The following is a 21,157-nucleotide window of genomic DNA, read 5'->3' on the forward strand; positions in this document are numbered from 1 at the left end:
TTCTTTTTTATTCTGATTGGGAACATCAAGGTTCTTCTTGCTCCTTAAGTTGTACTATTTATGAACCTCGAAAATAGTTGAGTCATACCCTTTCTTATAGTTAAAAGCTTCTCCTATTTTAGTTTGTAACTGTTGAAGCATGTATAATTCTTGATCATCTTGAGTTAGAAAGATAGTTTCTTCATCATCAAGGCCCATCAAATTTATCTGAGTGTCTTGTTGAGGGTCTTCTAGGTGTGAGGTCTTTGCATAGTTTTCTTGGAAAGGTGGTCTAATGTTCTGATCGGGACCATTCTTTCTAGTGTTTTGGTTCTGGTTTTTCCTAAAATTCGGATTTCTCACTAGATTAGCCTGTTGGTTATCCCAGTGAGGTTTCCTTTCAATAAATTCTATTTTGTACATCAACCTTTCCATCCCTTTGGCAAAAGCATCCATTTTTTGGTCAAAGGGTAAAGTTTCATCTTTCAATGGTATTCTTCTCTCACTTCTAGTTCCGGCTCTTTTGGAAAGTACATTAGCTTTAATGCTTACTGCCACACTTTGCATTTCTTCCAGAGTGGAGGGATTTCTTTCTCGTAATTGAAAAGACATATCTATATCAAATCCATCCAGAAATTTGATATGGGCTAAGCCAGGTGGGGGTATAAGGTCAAGTGTAATGGCATTATATACATTATTAAACCTGGTGCAATAGTCCTGAACAATTTCATTTGGCCCCCTTTTAAGGTTTTCATATTCAGATAAAATTTGAAGGGGGTCTTTCTTCTTTTCCCACCTATTCAAGAATTGTTGGTAAAGGAATCTTAGACTATCTATGCTTTGAGGGGTTAAATATCTAAACCATGTTCTCACTTCCCCAGCCAGATTTTGGACGAAAATTCTCATTTGGACATTTGCTACGTCAATCTCATGCAGTTCAAAGTAGTCTATCATATTCCTAGTGTGATGTTGTGCTATGTATGTTCCAGTGCCATCAAAAGTAACAATTTTACTTTGATAGTCCTATGGCATAGAACCTTGGGGAGCAGGCATCACAAGGGGAGCATATCTATTGGCCATGATTCTAGGTTGGGTAGGAGTGTGAACTGGAGTTGGGGTAACAGGGGGTGTTTGGGTTGAAGAGGAAGAACTAGAGGTAGTGGTGGGATGTTGAGTGGTGATTTGCTGAAGAGGGAGTGAAGGAATGAATGGAGGGGTGGACTGGACTTCAGAAAAGTGAGGGAATAATGATGAACCAACAAAAAGTGAAGTTGTTTCAAATAGTTTAGGGGTTCTATCAGTGGCAAGAGATGACTGAGGGGAGTTCTGTAGATGTTGATCAATTGACAAATTGGCTCATTGGATTTCAAGTTCTCTGATGAATTCTGGATCTTGGACTAAGTCCAATAGTTCACTGTCAGATGTGGTTCTAAACAAAGAAGTTTCAAAATATTCGTCAAAAGGAAGATCTTCTAAGAACAACGACTCAATAGGGCATGAATGTGATCTAAATAAAGGTCTAGGGCTGACTGAACTCTCTTGTCTTCTAATGATTCTTGGAATTAAGTTGTGATTTTCAAACACAGGGGGAGGATTTGGATCAGGGTTTGCCCTGGTGTAATGAGTTCTCTCTGAAGCCAGATTTCAAGTCTTTTAAATTCTTTTCTTTTATGAATGTCCACAATAACTTCTAACAATCCTTCAAGATGCTTTAAATTAAACTTTTAGGTTTATCAAAGGTTTATTTCAATTGAGGATTTGTTCTTCCCTAGTATGGTCGCCACTATGTTATCACTCAGCTTTTCCTTAGAAGTTATTTGAAAGAAGGAAAGGATCCAAGGTAACTACAAACCAATCTTTTAAGTATAGATCCTAGCCAATCTACACCCAGAGAGGGATCTCTCTTTATGATTTAGCATTGTTTTGATATGATATTAGGCTATCTATTAATGCTTAAGGGATTTGTTTTGATTTGTTTGGTGGAATTAAGGAAACATATGGGCAGAATAGGTATTTAGGCCATTGGGCTATGGATTCAAGTTGGAAAAGTCTAAAAGGATTTGATTAATCACTGAGGTAAGAGTTCACAAGGCAAGCTAGCACAGCAAGGACAAATATGAAAGTCTTAATGAATGGAAATCTTAACCAGGGCCAAGGGCAATGAAGAATCCTTAACAAGGATCAAGATGAAGAAGGGAAGTTTGGCAAATAGCAAGGGAAATTAAGAATCCTATACTAGGGCCCAATAGAAGGAATAAATTACAGAAGTGAGGGAGCAATTAAGAATTCTTGGTCTTAAGCAATTTAGTAGAAAACATTTAATAAGAAAAAAGTTAAAATAGAGAGCACTTAAGCTAATTCTAATGATATTATTCCTCGTTTGCTTTTAAGAATTATAAGAAAAGACATATGATATTTCATAACATAAAGGAAAACAATATTCAAACTCAGAGAAATGATACTTATTTGTTTCCCATAGTGCACATGAATCGAGTGAAATGTCCTCAGCTTTATTTAATCCAGTAAACCAGTCCAGCCTTGATTACAGTAGCTCCTTTAGCTCAATACAAAATTCTACAGAAATGATTTTTATTCCACCCTAATTACTTCAACTTTGGAAGTATTTATACAAAATTTGATACAAAATATCTCATAACTACATGAGAATTAATCTAGGAAACAAAAAATATCTTCAACACGAAGATATGGACAAATGGAAAACAGATTGTTTGCTGTCCCTTTATTTATGAATGTGTTGGATACTAGGACTCAGATTTTCCTCTTGCAGTTGCCTTGGTAGTTATGTGCTAGATTTCACTCTTACCTTCACCTACTGATACTCTTTACCTATACTGTTTCATTCTTTCATCCTATATTACTAGAATTTACCATTACCATAATGAACATTGTTTACTCCAGTAAGTTAGTCAAATTGGTCCACATTTCGTTATATGGCAATTTCACCCTGATCATCTTCCTATAAACTTCATCCGTTTCTGTGTACTTAGCAAAATTGGGTTTGTTGGTGAATAGATGTTTTACTTCATGTTCTATGTAAAATAGATTCTCCAGGCTATCATAAAGTACCTTTCTTGTAGGTAATGCTTTTACTACTGAAGAACTTGCTTGACTCTTGCCCTGTTTCTCTAATTTCTCGATATAGTCATCCTGTGTCATTAAATTGTCATGTATAACCATTGGACTAGGAAGGCCTGTCTCTCTCAAAATGCCATACTTCAACATGAAGCTATCTATATCTGCCTAAATATTATGACACCTTTTCTCTAAGTTAAGCATTAAGTTCCTTTTAGTAAGAACTTTCTTAAATTCAATGATAGTAGTTGTTCTATCTTCAATCTCCAACTCATCTAGTTGGTACCTATTCCTGCCGTTCAAAAAATCAATTAATTGATTTTCCTCTTCAGGCTTATCTCCCAGTTCTTATTTAGTTTTCTGTATAGCTGCTACAACTATTTTTATTAATTCAGTCTGTTCAAAAAGTACCTGGATAGAAGGCCAAATATCATTGATGGAATGAATGATATTGGCCCATAATATATTTCTCATGTCTCCTAGTGGTTTTTCTAATGTCAAGTCCTTCTCCAAGATTTTGATTCTTTCCTCCATCCTTTTGTTTTTTCTTTCTTCCTCTTTGTTTTGAATTTTTGCAAGTTCATAGTTTGTTTCCATACTTGATATTTGTTCATTGAGCTTTTTCAACACTGTGGCCTGGATACTCATTTTTTCCATGGCTTTAATCATCTCATCTGTTTTTTCTGCTGACATCCCTGCACTGTTTGATGTACCTGTAGTTGGAATAGTGTCTGCCATTGGAAATGCTTTCATTGGTGGAAGTGTTGGTGCCAAAGAAGCTACCAGAGTGGAGGGTATTGCTATAGAAATTGTCGGTATGATAGTCTGAGGGGTGGTGGCCAGCTCACTCTGCTTAGACTGTATTGCTTTCTCCAAATCCTTTTTAGTTTCTTTCAACTGATCATTTAACTTAAGGACTAGGTCCATAAGTTCTTCCTCTTTTTATTTCTCTATGACTTCTGCAATTCTAGGATGGTGGAGAGGAGGGATCTTGAGATGCTTCTTTAGTGAGGTTATATCATCATTCTTCTTTTTAATCAATTGTTCAACTGCTTTGACATCTTTGGGATCATGTCCCAATTCTATCACCAAGTCTTCTAGAGTTTTTATCCTGGTGTCTTTAGCCTGAGAGGAGGCCTTTTCCAATTGTAGCTGTGCAGTGGTATTGTGCAATGAGTTTTGCAATTGATGTGTTGTGATGGCCTTATTAGTCAATGTAGAATAGACCATTTCACCAATCTGCTTGTGCAGTTCTATTTGGTCAATAGAATGGATATCCTTTGCAAAACTTCAAAATCAGTCTTTAAATAACCAGCCATGGATCTTGGCTGTTGCATAGTTAGCTTGAGGAAGCTCATCTGCATTTTTCCTTCATTTATGTCAAAAGCTGACATAAGCCTGGTCTGCTTAGTTGGAGCCATTTTGAGGTAGTAAGCATAGGTTTGAGCTTTCAATTTACTATTCATTGCTTTAGTTTCATTATACTTTCCTTTAATGTCCAGACTCTGTTGAGAGGGAGCTCTAAAAGAAGATACCTTTGTGCTCTGTTGCCTTTCCAATGCTTGTATCTATGAGACAGATGGTGTGCCTCCTGTTGGAATGGTTGGCCTGCTGTCACTCCTTTCGGCTCTTGAGTTTCCTGCTGTTTCCTCACTGTACTCCTCCTCTGCATATGGGTTTAACCTTTTCCTTTTAACAAAATTTTGATCAATAGCATAGTAGAAAGAGTGGTTTCAACTCGGCTTCTCTTTAAATTTTTCTCCTCATTTAGAGGAGTCTACAAAACAGGAGGTTTGCTCATGATCTTTTCAGGTTGAGCAAGCTCCTCTGAAATTTCAGGTTGCTCTGACTCTTCTTATTGTTCTGAATCTTCTGCTTGTTCTGAGGTTCCTTGTTGCTCTGATGGCTATGTGTTGTGTTCCTATGATTGCTTTCATGATGAAGTTTCTCTAAACACCTTTACAAATGAATATTCATCAAACCTTATTTCTAAGTCCACCATTACATTGTCAACTTCAACTTGTGTGCTATCTTGATCTATCAGAGTGCCTTCCACCCATTCTGATTGATTGGCATATTGTTCAATTTCTGGGATCCTATGGTGGATATAAGGAGATAGCTTATGTTTCTGCCTTCTGTTACAAATGAATCCATGAGGGTCATAGGCCCATGTGAAACTTTGTTTTAAATTTAATCTTTGGAGGATTTCATTTGTCTCCTTTCCTACTTCTCTGTTATTGCAAATAAATGGGCCTAGATGATCCTTTATTCTTAGCTGGGCCTTCTTCTTGGTTTTGACAAAGTGAATCTCATCAGAATTGATCATTTTCCTGTAGTACTCTAGAGCAAATAATCACATGGGGAGATATCTAGGTAACTTGTAAGAAGGAAGATCACACCCATAAATTCTAATTCCATTATGGTTTTGGTACAAGTACCAATCCCCTACTTTGTATTGTTTGGATAGCTGGAGAATCCTCTTAATCTCTGCACTAATTTTGGGAGGGGGAATTCCTAATAACATTGTAGTGACTGGATGTACAAATAGATCAATAAATTTTGTGTATGGATGGTGAGAATAATAAGACCTATGGAATAGGGTAGTCCAGAAAGTGATAGATCTAAGGTTCCCTCTAGTATCAAGCTTTTGGACAGGGAAGAGAAACTTATCAGTTTGGTAGTAGAGGAACAAATGATACAATATTGATGAATACTTGAACACCCTCTCATTTTCAAGTCTCATAAACTGATCATGCATTTATCTCCGATGAATTTTACATAATCATACTTGACTACAGGAGGTTGACTGGGGGTAAAAATAGACATGCCAACATAAATAGTCTCATCTACATACTCATTAGTGATAGAACCTAAAATGCATGATAGCATTGTTGTGATATCTTTGCCTAGATCAGAAAAGAAGGCTGACATGTAAGGAGGAGGGTCCTTTGGCATGTGTTTTTCTTCAGAAATGAAAGTCTGGAAGATTTGAGTAATCCTAGAACTAGACGGCTTGGAGAATCTTTCAAGAAAATCAGCAAGGGACAGGTGGTGAGGTTTTGACCAGGCTGCAACTATAACATCTCCTTTATGGACTCAGCTGTAATGGTGAATAGGGTTTTTTGGTCTCGGGACATTACAACTTTCATAATAGGGTCATAGTTTGCATGGTAGTAATGAATAATTTTTGGGAAGACATGAACACTGGGGAATTGATACTTGGGCAGGTTTGATTCCCAGAGACCTATCTTATCTGCATGGTTCAAGTAGATATCTCGGTATTTGCAATGCAATTTCAAAGGGGTTTCGTCAAAGATGAGGTCTTTTATCTGGAAGTCTTTGTCAGCCAGGGGAAGATGGTCTAAATCTCTGTGAGGAGTGGTAACTAGCATGACATTTAAGGCGACTGGGGCGTCCATCCTTGGTTCTTGTGGATTCAAGGACGAGGGCAGGGAATTTTTGGGGAATTATGGAAAAATGGGTTGTCTCAGAGAGTGTCAAGGCTGTCAAACGACTTAATTTCCCTAAATTACTTAATTCTTACAACAATTTAGTTCAGGTTCAGTATGGAAAACAAGGTTTCTTAGTTGAAACAGGGTAAATACCTGGTTATGGTTGCATGGAGAGACAAATGGCTCTGGTGCACTGTTTGCATGGAGCGCACAGGTCTGCAATGGCAATCTGGAGTTCAACGGCTTCTGGAGGTTGACAGTTGAAAGCAAGGTGATGGCTTGAACGTACTTTGAGTGTGCATGGAGAACAGAAGGTTATTTTCTTGGTAAAACAAAAATAATGAATATTTTTTGGTTTATTGGCAAAGTCAATGCTTTTGGCGCGTATAATGGAAATGAGACAATTGGCGGCAATTGATGGAAGTGATGTTTTGTCGTTTAGCGAAGGTGGTAAGCAGAGGCGGTAAGCGGAATCTATCGCACCACTTATGAGGGTATGGATGTATTGGGAGAGGTCCACTCGATGCCATTCATCGGGCGACACATAGCAGTAGGGTGTACAGTAAAACCGCTCACATCAGGCGGGTAATGTTTGGTATCGAAGGCCGACCGATATGAGCATCAACCATCAGATTTGAAGGGGTCAGATCGTATGGTGGTCGGGGAAGGGACTTCCTTGGGATTCAATGGAGGGGCCCGATGGGATAATAACTGTGCATTTAGGGAGATTAATGACATCAGGGGCGATGTGATTGGAGGAAGGCTCTTAATTAATCACAGGTTTATTAATTAATTCCTTTTTAATGTAGTGGAGGGTTATAAGTCTTAATTGATTGCAGATAGATTAATTAATCTATCTAATTTTTCCATTATTCAGGTTTATATTTCAAACTGGGGTGGGATATTAATATAAGGGATTTTAATAAAATATACGGGGACAGGATGTATTTTCCGGGAGTTAACTATAATAAATTAATGTTAATATGAAATGGAAACGGGGATAAGAATGCGCTAAGTAAAATGTTTCGAAATATGTTCACATTTTTGCATTTAAACATTATAACTTAGGGTTAGGTGCATTTTGTGGGTTTTTGGTGAGAAGGAGTTTTGTATGAGGATAATTTCTTTTCCTAAGCAAATAATGATTTTACTCTAGGAAAAGGGGTTTCTAGGGGAAATGAGTGAATGATGAAGGGGGTTTTAGCACTTGGAACCTGTAAGTCATTGGTTCGAGGGTCCGGTCCCTCCAAAAGTTAGAGAAATTCTCTGAGCCCCTTTGACTTAAGGTTTTAGGTGCTTAGATTGTTATTTGTGGGAAATTAGTGAAATTATGGGTAAAAGGAATGAGGAAATTAATAACTTGACTTTGTAAATGTCTCATTATTATCCATAATTTTTAAAGTAAAATGATGATGAAATTAAATGACATGAGTTTCAACTAATCATTCATCATACACCATTCTGCAACCATTCATCTACTGACCCACCTTCACATCCTACCATTTTTTCTACTTTTTATTAGGGTGCACTTAAACTGGCAAACCCTTATCAAACTTTTCTTTTCTTTTACAATGGAAATCTATCTAAGTCTAACCTTATTACATCCAAGGGCTTAGATTAAATTATTGAGCTCCTTTTATTTACTCTAACTAATCTAATTATCTACCAAGATTACACTGTTTGGTCAGATTTTATTCTCTATCTATCAACATGAAATTCAAAACATGAAATAGCCAAGTTTACACTATTTGACCATTCATGGATTGTGGCATAAGTGACAAGCTGCACACAACCTTTTATTTTTTATTAAAGTAAATAGTAGTGGCATTTGGACTTGCACACTTTCATGGTATTCTTTTCCTTGGGGTTCATTTTTCATCTTTTTTGACCTTTTCTTTTTTATTCTTTTTATCCTGTGATTTTATTTTAGGAAATACCCTCTTTACATTTTAAATTTTTTTGAATTTTTAATATGGAAAACATTTGCAGAAAGCAAAGGTATGTACATATTACAAAGATAAACTAATTCAGTCATAAATTATGACACCTATTGGTATAGGAACATAACATTAACAAGAAGAGAAAATATCTCATCAAAGTCTATACCCTTTTTCTCTATAAACCCCTTCACCATAAGTCTAGCTTTATACCTTTTTCTACCTCCATCTTCTTCCTTCAACCTATAAACTCATTTATTCTGCAATCTTGTTTTACCTACAATAAACCTGACTAAGTTCCAAGTATGGTTATGTACTAAGGAGTCCATCTCTTCTTTCATGGCTTGCTCCCACTTCTTCCTGGTTTCTACCTGCACCGATTCTTCATAACATTTTGGTTCACCAGAATCAGTCGACAATACATAATATAATGAAGGAGAGTATCATTTAGAGGGTCTACTTATCATGCTAGATCTTCTAATACCACTTTTAGGTGTTTGAGGTGCTGCTTGTTTTTTTTTGTTGATGTTGTTGTTCTGGTTGTTGATCATTATGATTTTCAGGCACCTTCACTTTTTCTGTGATCTCGTCAAGCACTATGTATTCTCTGTTTTCTTTTTCCTATTCCTTTTCCTACATCTGATCCTTATACAAAACCTTTTCATTGAATATGACATCTCTGCTCCTAATGATTTTGCGTTTTTCATAATCATAAAATTGATAACCAAAATCATTAACACCATATCCAATAAAGGTACATTTCTTTGATTTTTCCTCAAGATTATATCTATTTTATTTATTAATGACGACAAAGGCTTCACAACCAAAAGTCTTTAAAAGTGAGTATTTTACCTTTTTACCTATCCATGCCTCCTCTGGAATACCACCATGCAAGGAACTTGAAGGCCCTTTGTTTATTTTATAAACAATAGTATCTACAACATCTGCCCAAAATTTTAAAGGCAATCCTGCATGCAATCTCATGCACCTTTCATGCTCCATGATTGTCATGTTCATCCTTTCTGAAACACCATTTTCTTATGGTTTTCCTGGAACTATCTTCTCTCTATAAATTCCATTCTCTAAATAATAACTATCAAACTCTTTGCTGCAATATTTATCTCCATTTTCTGATCTGAAACACTTCAACTTTTTTCCTGTCTCATTTTCAACCAAATCTTTTCCATTTCTTGAAAGTATCAAATACATCAAATTTATTCCGAATACAATAAGTTAAGGTTTTTCTAGTTGCATCATCAATAAAAGTAACATAATAACGAGAGCCACTGAGAGATGATTCTTGAGTAGGTCCATGTACATCTATATGCACAATCTCTATTCTTTCACTCTTCTTTTCTTTCCCAACTATGAGGAATATGACTCTCTTCTGTTTTCCATAAACACAATTTTCACAGAATTCCAAATCAACATGCTTTAAACCTAGCAAAAATTTCTTAAGTGAAGAATTTGTATCCCCTTCTCACTCATGTGCTCGAGCCTATGATGCCATAATGTCGTATCTGCTCCTATAGAGGTCAAAGCATTATCATAATTAGAAATACTATTGCATAAATACAATTTACCAACCTCTTATCCTTTTTCTATTACTAAGGCTCCTTTAGTGACCTTCCAGGTTTTATCTGTAAAATTAGTTACACAGCCTTCACCTCCCAATTGCCCTATTGAAATTAGATTTTTCTTTAGATATAGAACATGCCTTACCTGCTTCAACAACCATTAATTTCCATTCTGTTATTTTATGAAAACAATACCCATTCCAATGATTTTACAGGGTTTATCATCACCCAATCGAACCTGTCCAAAATCTCCTTGAACATAATCATGAAAATATTTCTTATTAGGTGTGGCATGGAATGAGGCCCTTGAATCTACCACCTAGGCATCAATAACATTTTCTAATGAAAGAATCAAAGCATCTTGAAACACATCACCTGTCACATTCCTTCATGATTTTTTTCTTGTTGCTCGTCTCCTTTTCCCTTCCGAGACTTCTAGTATTTCTTCAGGTGTCCTTTCTCCCCACATTTCCAGCACACTATCTTCGATCTTGACTTGGATTTGCCTTTCCTTGACTTAGTGCGATATCATGGGCTCTTTCCTCTTTCCATTTTTCTTGCCCTAGTCTCTGCAGTCAAATCATTATCTGATGTCTCATTAGAGCTTTTCCATTTCATTTCCTTGCTAATGGCCATAACTAAACCATTCCAACTTTCTGGAAATGAGCACAAAAATAATAGAGCCCTAACTTCTTCATCAAAAGTTACCCTTACAAAACTTAACTGACTAGTAACCATATTAAATTCATTTAAATGACCAGCAACTAATCCACCTTCTGACATCTTCATATTAAATAAATTCTTCATAATAAATACCTTATTTGACACCAAGGGTTTTTCATATAGTTTAGCCAATGTCGAAATTAAACTCTTTGTTGTCATTTCCTTTGAAATATTGAAGGCTACTAATACTGCTAGGCACAACCGTATTGTTCCAAGTGCCTTTCTGTCAAGAATATCCCATTCTGTGTCTGTCATACTTGTCGGCTTCTTTGCCTTTCCACTCAATGGTAGATACATATATTTATGATACAAGTAATCTTCCATCTTCATCTTCCATAGCTGGTAGTTTTGGCTGTTAAATTTTTCAACCCTAAACTTGCCATCTTCTGCCATTGCTACCACTCGAACTAGGAACCCTTCTCTCCTAGGAGTTTATCAGCCAAATAGACCTTCAACTCTGATATCAGTTGTTAGAAAATTATGTATTACAAAGCAATGGAACACATAAAATATATTGCAAAGATGTAAACACAAAAAACACATAAAACAAGAGATACACAGATATACGTGGTTCACCCAATTTGGGCTAAGTCCATGGAGAAACAACCAGTCCTTCCTTTTATATTATCTAGTAAACTGAAGAGATACAAAATACAACAGATCCATTGTAATTCCATCTTCTCTCTCACACAATCTCCTCTTTGTTTCTCACTTATAATACGCATCTACAAAGCCGCAATACAATTCCCTCATATATAGTGAGGGTTTACCTTCTAGGGCAAAAAACCCTAAATTAAACATAACTTCTATCGTCAGATTTCTGCCTAATGAACGGCCCAGATTGACTACAAAATTACAACATTTTGCAGGGGAATTTTACATCTATTTTTATCTTCAAGGGCACTGCCCTCAATCCCCTGCCGGGGGGAGCTATAAAGAACCGTTGTTGGCCACCTTGGTCCCCCTAGCGGTGCACATAAACGGGAGGCATTACCACCACATTACGACATGGGGTTCAATGCGGCGATACCTCTGAATAAAGAAGATAATCAGGATCCATACCCAACAAGATGATTAAGCAAGGGAATAATTTGCTTCCAGAAGTAAAAACAACCCCTTTCCATTGATGTCAAAGGGGGAGAAAATGCAAGCATAAGGAGAGATAATAGGTAGGGGAGCAATTGCAATCACTAAGAGAAGTTGAAAATATAGGAAGAGTTGTAGACACTAAGAAAAATTATAGACATAAGAAGAGTTACATGTAAGGAGAAGCACACACTTAAGGGGAATGTCCCTTTTCCATTGATGTGAAAAGGGAAGAAGTTGTAGGCACAAGAAGAATTGTAGATAGTGGGATTTCTTCAATATTATTGCAGAATTGACTAAGGGTTTCCATTAATGATAAAGGGGGGGATTTTTATAAATATTGTTTTGATTTAGTTCACAGAAAAGGGGATACTAAATATGTCGAAGATAAATATTTGAAAATGAAGATTGTTAGAAATATTGTTTTTGGACTTTTGAAGCTTAGTTTGGATACCCTATATTTGAAGGCATTTTTACTCTAATATCCTAGCTCAAATTGAAGCATAAGATATATACTCAGAATTATTATTCTAAGGCCTTTCCAAAGGTATATGGCATTCCATCTAAATCCATAGGAATGAGGAGATATGAAATATTCTATCAGGATGACACAACGTAAGTACAAGCAAGCTGACCCAACTAGTTTTAAAAGTCATCCCCATAAGTGAATGTAAAAAGACTACAAATACAGGGTATATGAGTTCATTTAAAGTGTATCCAATCAAGAAGATATATGAGATTCACAAGAGGAGCTAAGGAATATTTTTTGGGTGATTCTTAGAGATTAAAGATGGAACAACAAATGTGATTTGGTGAATGAGTCATCCTTACAATTTTTCTATCATTTTTCTTCTAGGATGTTCATAAAATGAAAATTAGAGGATATAGATAGAATATATTCATGTAAGGTTAACATTTCAAACCTTGGTTCACTATAATTTCAGAGATATGCTTTGAGGAAGTTAGGCTTCCTAAATTCTCATGAAACCTATTTCAAATAAGTCATCTTGGAATTTTCGCTATAACATTTACTTTGAGATGTTTCAGAAAACAAAACTTAAAGGATACAAATAAAGTATCATTATTTACGTGTAGTACAAATTTAATACCTTGGTTCGCTATAATTTTGAAGATATGATTTGAGGAAGTTAGGCTTCCTGAATGCTCCTGAAATCTGCTTCAAACATGTTAGCTTGGAATTTTCGCTATGACTTTCTTCATGTGATGGTTTAGACTATGAAACATAGAATGATAGATAAGATATCTCAAGGTACCTATGGTGGAAATTTTATACCTTGTTTTAGTACAATTTAAGATATATGATATGAGGAAGATATTAATCCTGAATGCTCCTGAAACATGCATCAAATAGGTCAGATTTGAATTTTTGCTATGACTTTCTTCTTGAGATGTTTTAGATTGTGAAATATGGAAGAGACAAAGAAGATATTTCAAAATATTTGTGGTATAAATTTCATATCTTCTTTGGTATGATTTCGGAGATATAATCTTAGGAAGTTAGTGTTTTTTTTTTTCCAGGAAAAAAATCAGAACTTTTTATTAATTGACAATAAAAAGTTTTACATTCTATAATGGTCTTAAGCCATAACAGGCGGCTCAACCTTTGCTGATCTGCTCAAAACTTTTTGGAGCTGCTTCTACTGGTTTTGTACCTGCATAATCTCCCTCCCAATGGAGTCAAAAAAGCAGCCTTAATGACAGCCGAAGACAGCTGTTCTGCTCAAACTTTGTGGTTCTGCATCTACTGGTTTTGTACCTGTATAATCTTCCTCCCAATGAACTCAAAAAAGCAGCCTTAAATACAGCCGAAAACATTTTAGCAGGGGTCTCCTTCAGCAGAAAGAAAACAGCCCCATAGTATGTTTTGGAGTTTAAATCCGGAAAGTAACCAAAATTGAAATAAGTATCAATAAACCTGTTTGCTGTGGTTATATTCCTGTAATTACAAAAAGGGAAATAAAAACTGATATATATGTACACAGAATAACCAAATAGATCCGCGAAAGCTGCTGTCAAGAAGAAGGAAAAGTACAGCAATTTAATTTACTGTAAGAAAGGAGGCTGATGAGAGATGTCTGTCTGACCCTGTCTGGTCTCTGCTACATTCCAACTGCCCATAACCTGTTGAAGACCAGCCTTAGAGAGTTGATCAGCTTCCTCATTCTTGTCCCTGTAAATATGGCAGATAGAGAACCTGTTAAAAGATGCCTTTAGTAATGAAATTTCTTCAACAAGAATCATCAAAATCTGATTTTGACAGGTTGCCTTCCCAGTGACCCAATTTATGACATTTAGAGAATCCCCAAATATCTGAATTGTGTTGATATTTCTGTGAAGAAGCCAGCATAAAAGGTAGCGCAGAGCTGATAATTCAGCGTAATTATTGGTGCCTGTACCCAGTCCAACAGAAGCTTTTATAGAGTGATTCGGATTAATATGAATACACAGGCCAGCGCCCGCCCTGTTGTTTTGGGAAGCCCCATCAAAGAAACCAACGGGAATGCCTTCCTGTATGTTGATTTGATTTTGGATTGGTTTTGGGTTCTTAGCCTCAGGGGGTGGTAAGGCAGAGTAGATAGCCACTATATTAATAGCAGTGACTGAAGGAGGGGTGTCCTTATCTTGGAAAAGACTTTTGTTTCTTGAAAGCCATATACCCCAGCAGAAAATAATAGGCAAATTTCTTAAGTTTCCCTCCGGATATGCATGCCACCATCTCCTCCAGGCTGTCTCCAAGGGATCATTCCCCCACTGAGCTTGTATCTTTAGCATACCAGTGGCCTCCTCCCATACCTTTCTTGAAACAACACAGTTTATGAAGAGATGATTAATGGTTTCATCTTCAGACTTACAAAGGGGACATCTGCCAGGCCCAACCAAGAATCTAGCTTGTAAGATTTCCCATGTTGGGATCTTCCTTTTTAATATGCACCAAAGAAGAAGCCGAGCCTTAGCTGGGCTTTTGAGTTTCCAGATGTTTTTGGCCCACCAATCCGGTACCCCCCAACCTTTCTTTCCATTAAGAAAAGATAACCATCTTTTGGGGAAAAATTCCCTGTTTTGCTTTGTGCCCACATCAAACAGTCAGGTTCATCTTTTATCCTGACATTTGAACGTTTTAATTCTTGAATGTAGCCCTCCCACTCAACCTTCCATCTGACATTTAACCCCAAATCTACATCATCCTTCCAAGCCTGGCCCCATATAGTAGACTGCCCTACCTTCTCCACCTGATTTAGTGTTGAAATACCTTTACTTTCCAAGTGTCTGAGAATCCCTGGTGATAAAGCATAAGATTCGCTGCATCCGACCCATGGATCTCTACCAATCCTTACCTTTCTTCCGTCTCCAACTTTCCAAGCTAATCCTTGCTCGATCACTGAAAATGCTTCCACCGTGGCTTTCCAAATGGCAGATATATATTTTGTCTTCTTATTTCGACTCCGAATCCAGTCTTCCATTGGGATAGGGTCAATGTATTTTCTTTTCACCACCCGTGTCCATAAATTTTCCATAGTTATCAACCTCCATCCAGATTTCGCTGCTAATGAGATGCAAAATTCAGGAAATCTTTTAATGCCCCACCCCCCCCATTCTTTTGGTCTGGCCACTTTGTCCCATGCTACCCATGGTAGCACAGAAGACTCCTTGGATCCCGCCCATAAAAATCTGCAGCAAATTCTTCTGATTTTTTCCATTACGCCTTTGGGGATCCAAGTTAGTGCAGCCCAATAAACCGGAATGGCTATCAGCACTGATTTAATTAGGGTCAGCCTGCCAGCTCTGGAAAGCCATCTGAAGCTCCAATGAGTAATTCTGGATTCAATCTTAGCGATAAGCCAGTTCCAATCCTCTTTTTTGTAACCAGTAGGCTTTAACCAAAAGCCCAAATATTTGAAGGGAGAGTCCAGTGGTTGAATGGGGAAAGGGAATAGATTTGCCATTCTATCCCTTTCTCTTCTTTCTATATCCGCCACACACGCATGTGATTTTCTTAAATTTATCTGCATACCAGTTGCTTTAAGAAAAAGGTCAAAGATGCATTTTAGCTCCTTTAGTTCATTAGAGGAACCATTGGTGAAGATCAGTATGTCATCAACAAAAAGAAGGTGTGTGATGAAAAGATTAATTGCTACCTCAATACCCTTTACCTTATCTTCTCTTCTGGCTTTGTGAATCAATCTACTTAGCCCTTCAGCCACAAGAAGAAACAGAAGAGGGGATAATGGGCAGCCTTGTCTGAGTCCTCTCTGGCTGTTGAAAAAAGAAGAAGCTGCACCATTAACCAGAAATGCAAAGCTAACATTTGTAATGCAGCCCATGATCCAGCTAATAAAGGGATAGCTGAATCCCAACTGAGTTAGCAACATTCGCAGATAGAGCCAACTGATCCGATCATATGCTTTAGATAGATCAATTTTTAGAACAGCCCCCTTCTTTTTCTTCAATCTGACACTATGAATGACCTCCTGAGCTACCCCAATAGCTTCATGGATTTGTCTTCCATCCAGAAATCCAAATTGCTCCATTGATATATTTTGCGCCAGGACTGGGGCTAGTCTGCGGGCAATTACCTTTGCTATAATCTTGTAGATGCAATTGCACAATGATATTGGTCTGAAGTCTTCAAAACTTTCCGGATCATCCTTTTTAGGAATAAGGGCTATAAAATAGGAAGTTAGTGTTATTCAGCTCTCTTAATCCTATTTATTCTCGACCACTTGAGAGGTTTAGGTTGGACATAAAGAGCTTGAGTCTTGGGTATACTAAGTTTATGCTTCAAATTTAGATTCTTACAGAGAGAGATAAAGCTTATTGATCTAAATGTGTAAACTTGAAGATTTGTAACAATTTTCAAGTGAAAATTATATGTATTTTGGGTAGAGGATCAGTTTACTAAACACATAAACAAGTAAATTTTAACCAAATTTTACGACCAAAATAGAGACAAATCTAACATATCTGAAACACATAACACAAGCATGATAAAATAGTTCACCCCTCTCTTGGCCTACATCTCCTGGTCTAACTTCCAATGTAGGGCCTCTTTCATTAAAAATTCTCAAAAGTGTGTTTACATGCTTTAAACTACTCAAATAGTAGAACTAATGTCTCCAATGGATCCAACACTATCAAGAACCATTATTTTGGTTCTTTCTACACCTCATTTGGAAAAAACCTGAGAAAGTTGTGCTTCTTTCTTCATTTTCCCAAATTCTGCAGCTAACCATCCTACAATTCGTCCTCAACCTGGCTCGAGCACTCCAAAAACGGAATTGGTGCACTAAACCTGACACAATTTGGGCTCGACGGACTAATTTTTAGGATTGTAAAGGCACCATTAAGCCCCTAGTCCCAAAAATCCTGGATACATGATGGTCATATGATTGCGAAAGGTGCTGAAATTTTAGGGCTGCTATCTAGCCCCCATCGTTGGTGCACCCTTGGTTCTATGCTTTTATATGACCATGGTTCAACCCCCCTTGGGGTTGGACCCTCCAAACTACACATTGATGGTCACATGAGGGTCATATGTCCCAGGGCTGGCCCCCCTCCAGTTTCCTCCCGGTCATCAGACTTAGGCATACAACTTTTTTTTGTTTGGGTGTTGTGGCCATGGGCTGTGAGGGCTAGGCTAGGCCCTAGCCCTTGGCTTGCCGCCTACATTCCTATGGCGGAGGGGTGGCCAGGGGCTACGGCTTAGCTCAACCCCTCCGCCATATGTGCCATTCCAAAACTGTAAATATGATTTGCATAATTTGTATAACTAGCAACAAATATGGCGTGGTGGTGTTGGACTTAGTTATTTGGAATGCGGTCTCGGTCTCAAACCCCGGGGTTGTTGTTTGGCCTCCATCAAAATTTTAATTATCCATTAGGAGGCCATGTGGTAGCCAGGGATTGGTCCATGTGACTCCTCCTAATTGGTCCACCCAAACCAACCATTACCCAATAAAAATAAACCAAATCCTCAACCAATCAAATAATGACAAGTGTTGACCAACCATTGGCCAATGAAGAACCTAGTCACCTTCCCAGTCATTGCCTAGTCAGCATATTGATTGCTAACGGGGTGTACCTGCAACCCTTTTTCCAAAAAGTTTGGTTGTTTCCCAAATTGATCATAACGTGTTTCTGGGATCATCCAGTGTTGGATTTGAGTGAAATGATTTATGGTGGATTTAGATTTCCAAGATCTATCCAATCATATAGATTTTGAGCTTTGTCGCACACTTTCAATTTTGAGCATTATTTTGATCCATCGAATCACTCCTCCCATTAGAAGCTTTTGGACCTCCAAAATCTCTTTATCAATAAAAAAATAGATGAGGGTACATTTCCCTCACCCTTCCAGTCTCAATCCACTGAAATATGCTTGAATTTGTCATTTTGAGTTTTTCATGAAAATACATCATTTTCCCTTATTTTGGAGTCCTTGTCTAGTTGTCATAGATGACATATTGTTGCAATTTGCTATAATATGTAGAACAACAAACTGATTTTGATGGAATAAACACATTCCCTCCTCAGTCTCCAATCAAAGGAAACTTAAAAAATCTCAAATTCTTCTCACCTTGAACAGTGTCGTCATGACGATGCTTACCATGTCTAGCCTTGTACATGGCTCGAATCTTAACCAAATGTAATCGCCATTTCCATACACCATCCCTTTTCAAATCCAACACATTATGAAACCCACAAGAATAAGTTTTGGAACCAATGTCCTCTTTCTCAATTTGCTTTTGCATTTTCTCTTTGACCTCTACACCCTCTAACATTAGCATCTTGTTCACACCAATGTTCAACAATGATGCATGATGCTGCAAATTTACTTCATTTTGTTTAACTAAGAGGAAACATGTTAGACTCCTGAAACATCTTATCTCATGAATTAGAAATATCAATGAAATTAGACTTTAAACTTGAATGATGTCCTTGAATGGCTTTAGATTCCTCAACATCTTCATGTTTGATCATTAATAATGCAAAGTTATGACTAGCATTAACAATCCTCTTCATTTGTCCCACATTTACAAGAGATGAATTCAACTTCTTGTTGTGTGATCTAACAATGTACTCAATCCCATTCTTTAAAAAATGATATTTTTTCTCATGGCGATGAAAAATATCTCTCCTATCATATAGATATGGGCTTCCCAAAACAATACCACATATATCAATTGGAATTACATCAAGCTATACCTCATCTAGAAAATTTGTAGTGATTGCAAATCTAAGTATGCATTTCTTTGTCACTTGCAATTTTTCATTCTCACATACCCAACCTAAAGGATATGATTTAGGATGAGGAATGGTTTCTAAATTCAACTTCTTGACAATGTCTTCTAAGATAAGATTTTCTTGTGAACCACTATCAAACAATGTATCTATCTTGGTATGTTTTGAAATAACTCTAATATGGAAAAGCTTTATTCTTGTTTTTTCATCTTGAGTTTCATTGAGACAATTTGAAGAACTAGTACTTTCAATGCCCTTACCTTTCAAACCCATGGCTATGATCTTTGTTTCATCTCGAGAATATGAACCTAAATCATATTGTGTAGTTGCAGCTGTCTTCTCCTTCTCCTTGTTCTTTAACTTTTTGGGTCTCATTTCTGGATGAAGTTTCTAGCAATGATCTTCATCATGGCCCTCTTTGGAACAATTTTTACATGTAATCTTTTCTTTATCCATCTTGATGGAATCATTTTTCTTCCCTTTTCCTTTGAACTTACCTTTTCCTTTTTCTCCAGACTCAAAGGAACTCTCACTAGTTTCTTCAAAAACATTTTCCCCTCTTGCCTCTAAATGAGTTGCCTAAACACAAACCTCATCTAGTTGTAGGGTTAAACATGAGAATGTTATGTCTCAAATAATTATGCAATCCTCCAATGTATTTGAGAAAAGTATCTTGTGAGGAAAAATCTATACCCAAAATCAAAGTTGTTTTCTTAAATTCTTGAGTATAAGATTGCACATTTTCCCCTTTGGCTTGACTAAAGTTCTGCCAATCCATAATATATTTTTAAATGTATGCTAATGGATAAAACTTCCTTCGTGTTGCAACAACAAAATCATTCCAAGAGGATAAAACCTTACCATGTTTTTTCATGTCCTCTTGAGTTTTGGCTTCCCACAAAATTAGTGTTGCACCTTCCAATCTAAGAGAAGTAAGTTGAATATTGGTTTTGTCATCTTCAATTCTTTGTATCCTGCAATACAATTCAATTTGATGAATCCAATTTTCTAATCTCTCTGCATTTACCTCTCCATTGTACATAGGAAATTCAAACTTAATGTCAAACTTAAGCAAAGGATTTTTACCATGACCCCTTGGGGAATTTGGCTGTGTTTGTGAAAGGGTAGAAGAAGTTGACGATGAGGATGAAGATGAAGATGATGATGGAGGTGAACGTGGTAGTTTTTCACCATTCCCTCCATTCCCTTTTGGACCTTTGTCTCCCTTTCCTCCATGAGGTTTTGGGTTTTCTTCATACAATCTGGAATTCCTCTCCTCATACAAAACCTTAACCATCTCTGACATCTCAGAGAATGATTTTATGAAAGTCTTATCATATTTAGACATCCCTCTGGGACCCTCTTCATGTGCCATGACTATTGAAAATTGAGGTGTGTTTGTTCTCCTTGAAACAATATGAGATCTTTGCTCCACAAGTTCTCTTCCTCTTTTGAGCTTCAACCTTGTAAGCATTAGAAAGACACTTGCAAACAAATCAAATCTTCACAATAACGTGTTCATGTGATACCAAAATGATCTGAATGTGTAAACCTGAATATTTTTAACAATTTACAAGTGAAAATTATATGTTTTGGGTAGATGATCAGTTTACTAAACACATAAACAAGTAAATTTTAACCAAAATTTATAGCCCAAACAAAGACAAATCCAACATATTTGAAACACATAAAACAAGCATGATAAATAAGTTCACTCATCTCTTGGGCTACATCTCTTGGTCCAACTTCCAATGCAAGGCCTCTTTCATTGAAAATGATTAAAAGTGTGTTTACATGATTTACACTACTCAAATAATAGAAATGATGTCTCCATTGGATCCAACACTGTCAAAAACCTATATTTTGGTTCTTTTTGCACGTCATTTGGCCAAAACCTGAGAAAGTTATGCTTGTTTCTTCATTTCCCAAAATTTTGCATCTAACCATCCTACAACTCGGCCTCAACCTTGCTGGCGTGCCCCAAACGCGGAACCGACGCACTAAACCTGACACAATTCCCACTCAACAAGTGAATTTGTAGGGTTTTTAA

The 21,157-nt window shown here is 36.9% G+C and overlaps 1 protein-coding gene across 1 annotated transcript in view; it reads right to left on the reverse strand.

Annotated features, from left to right (window-relative positions):
* LOC149145530 (uncharacterized) overlaps positions 1–18,653 on the reverse strand; it is a 46,596-nt gene extending 27,943 nt beyond the window's left edge. The window contains exons 1-4 of the mRNA XM_089452488.1: positions 18,443–18,653; positions 14,877–16,531; positions 13,916–14,661; positions 13,625–13,804 (exon numbers count right to left, since the gene is read on the reverse strand). Coding sequence (XP_089308614.1) covers positions 13,625–13,804; positions 13,916–14,661; positions 14,877–16,531; positions 18,443–18,653 — 2,792 coding nt within the window. The remainder of the gene's footprint in view (positions 1–13,624; positions 13,805–13,915; positions 14,662–14,876; positions 16,532–18,442) is intronic.
* Positions 18,654–21,157: the final 2,504 nt, after the last annotated feature.

Source organism: Pinus tabuliformis, chromosome X, assembly GCF_031772625.1.
Source record: "Pinus tabuliformis cultivar Carrire ecotype Pingquan chromosome X, CPIR1, whole genome shotgun sequence".
Lineage (NCBI taxonomy): Eukaryota > Viridiplantae > Streptophyta > Pinopsida > Pinales > Pinaceae > Pinus > Pinus tabuliformis.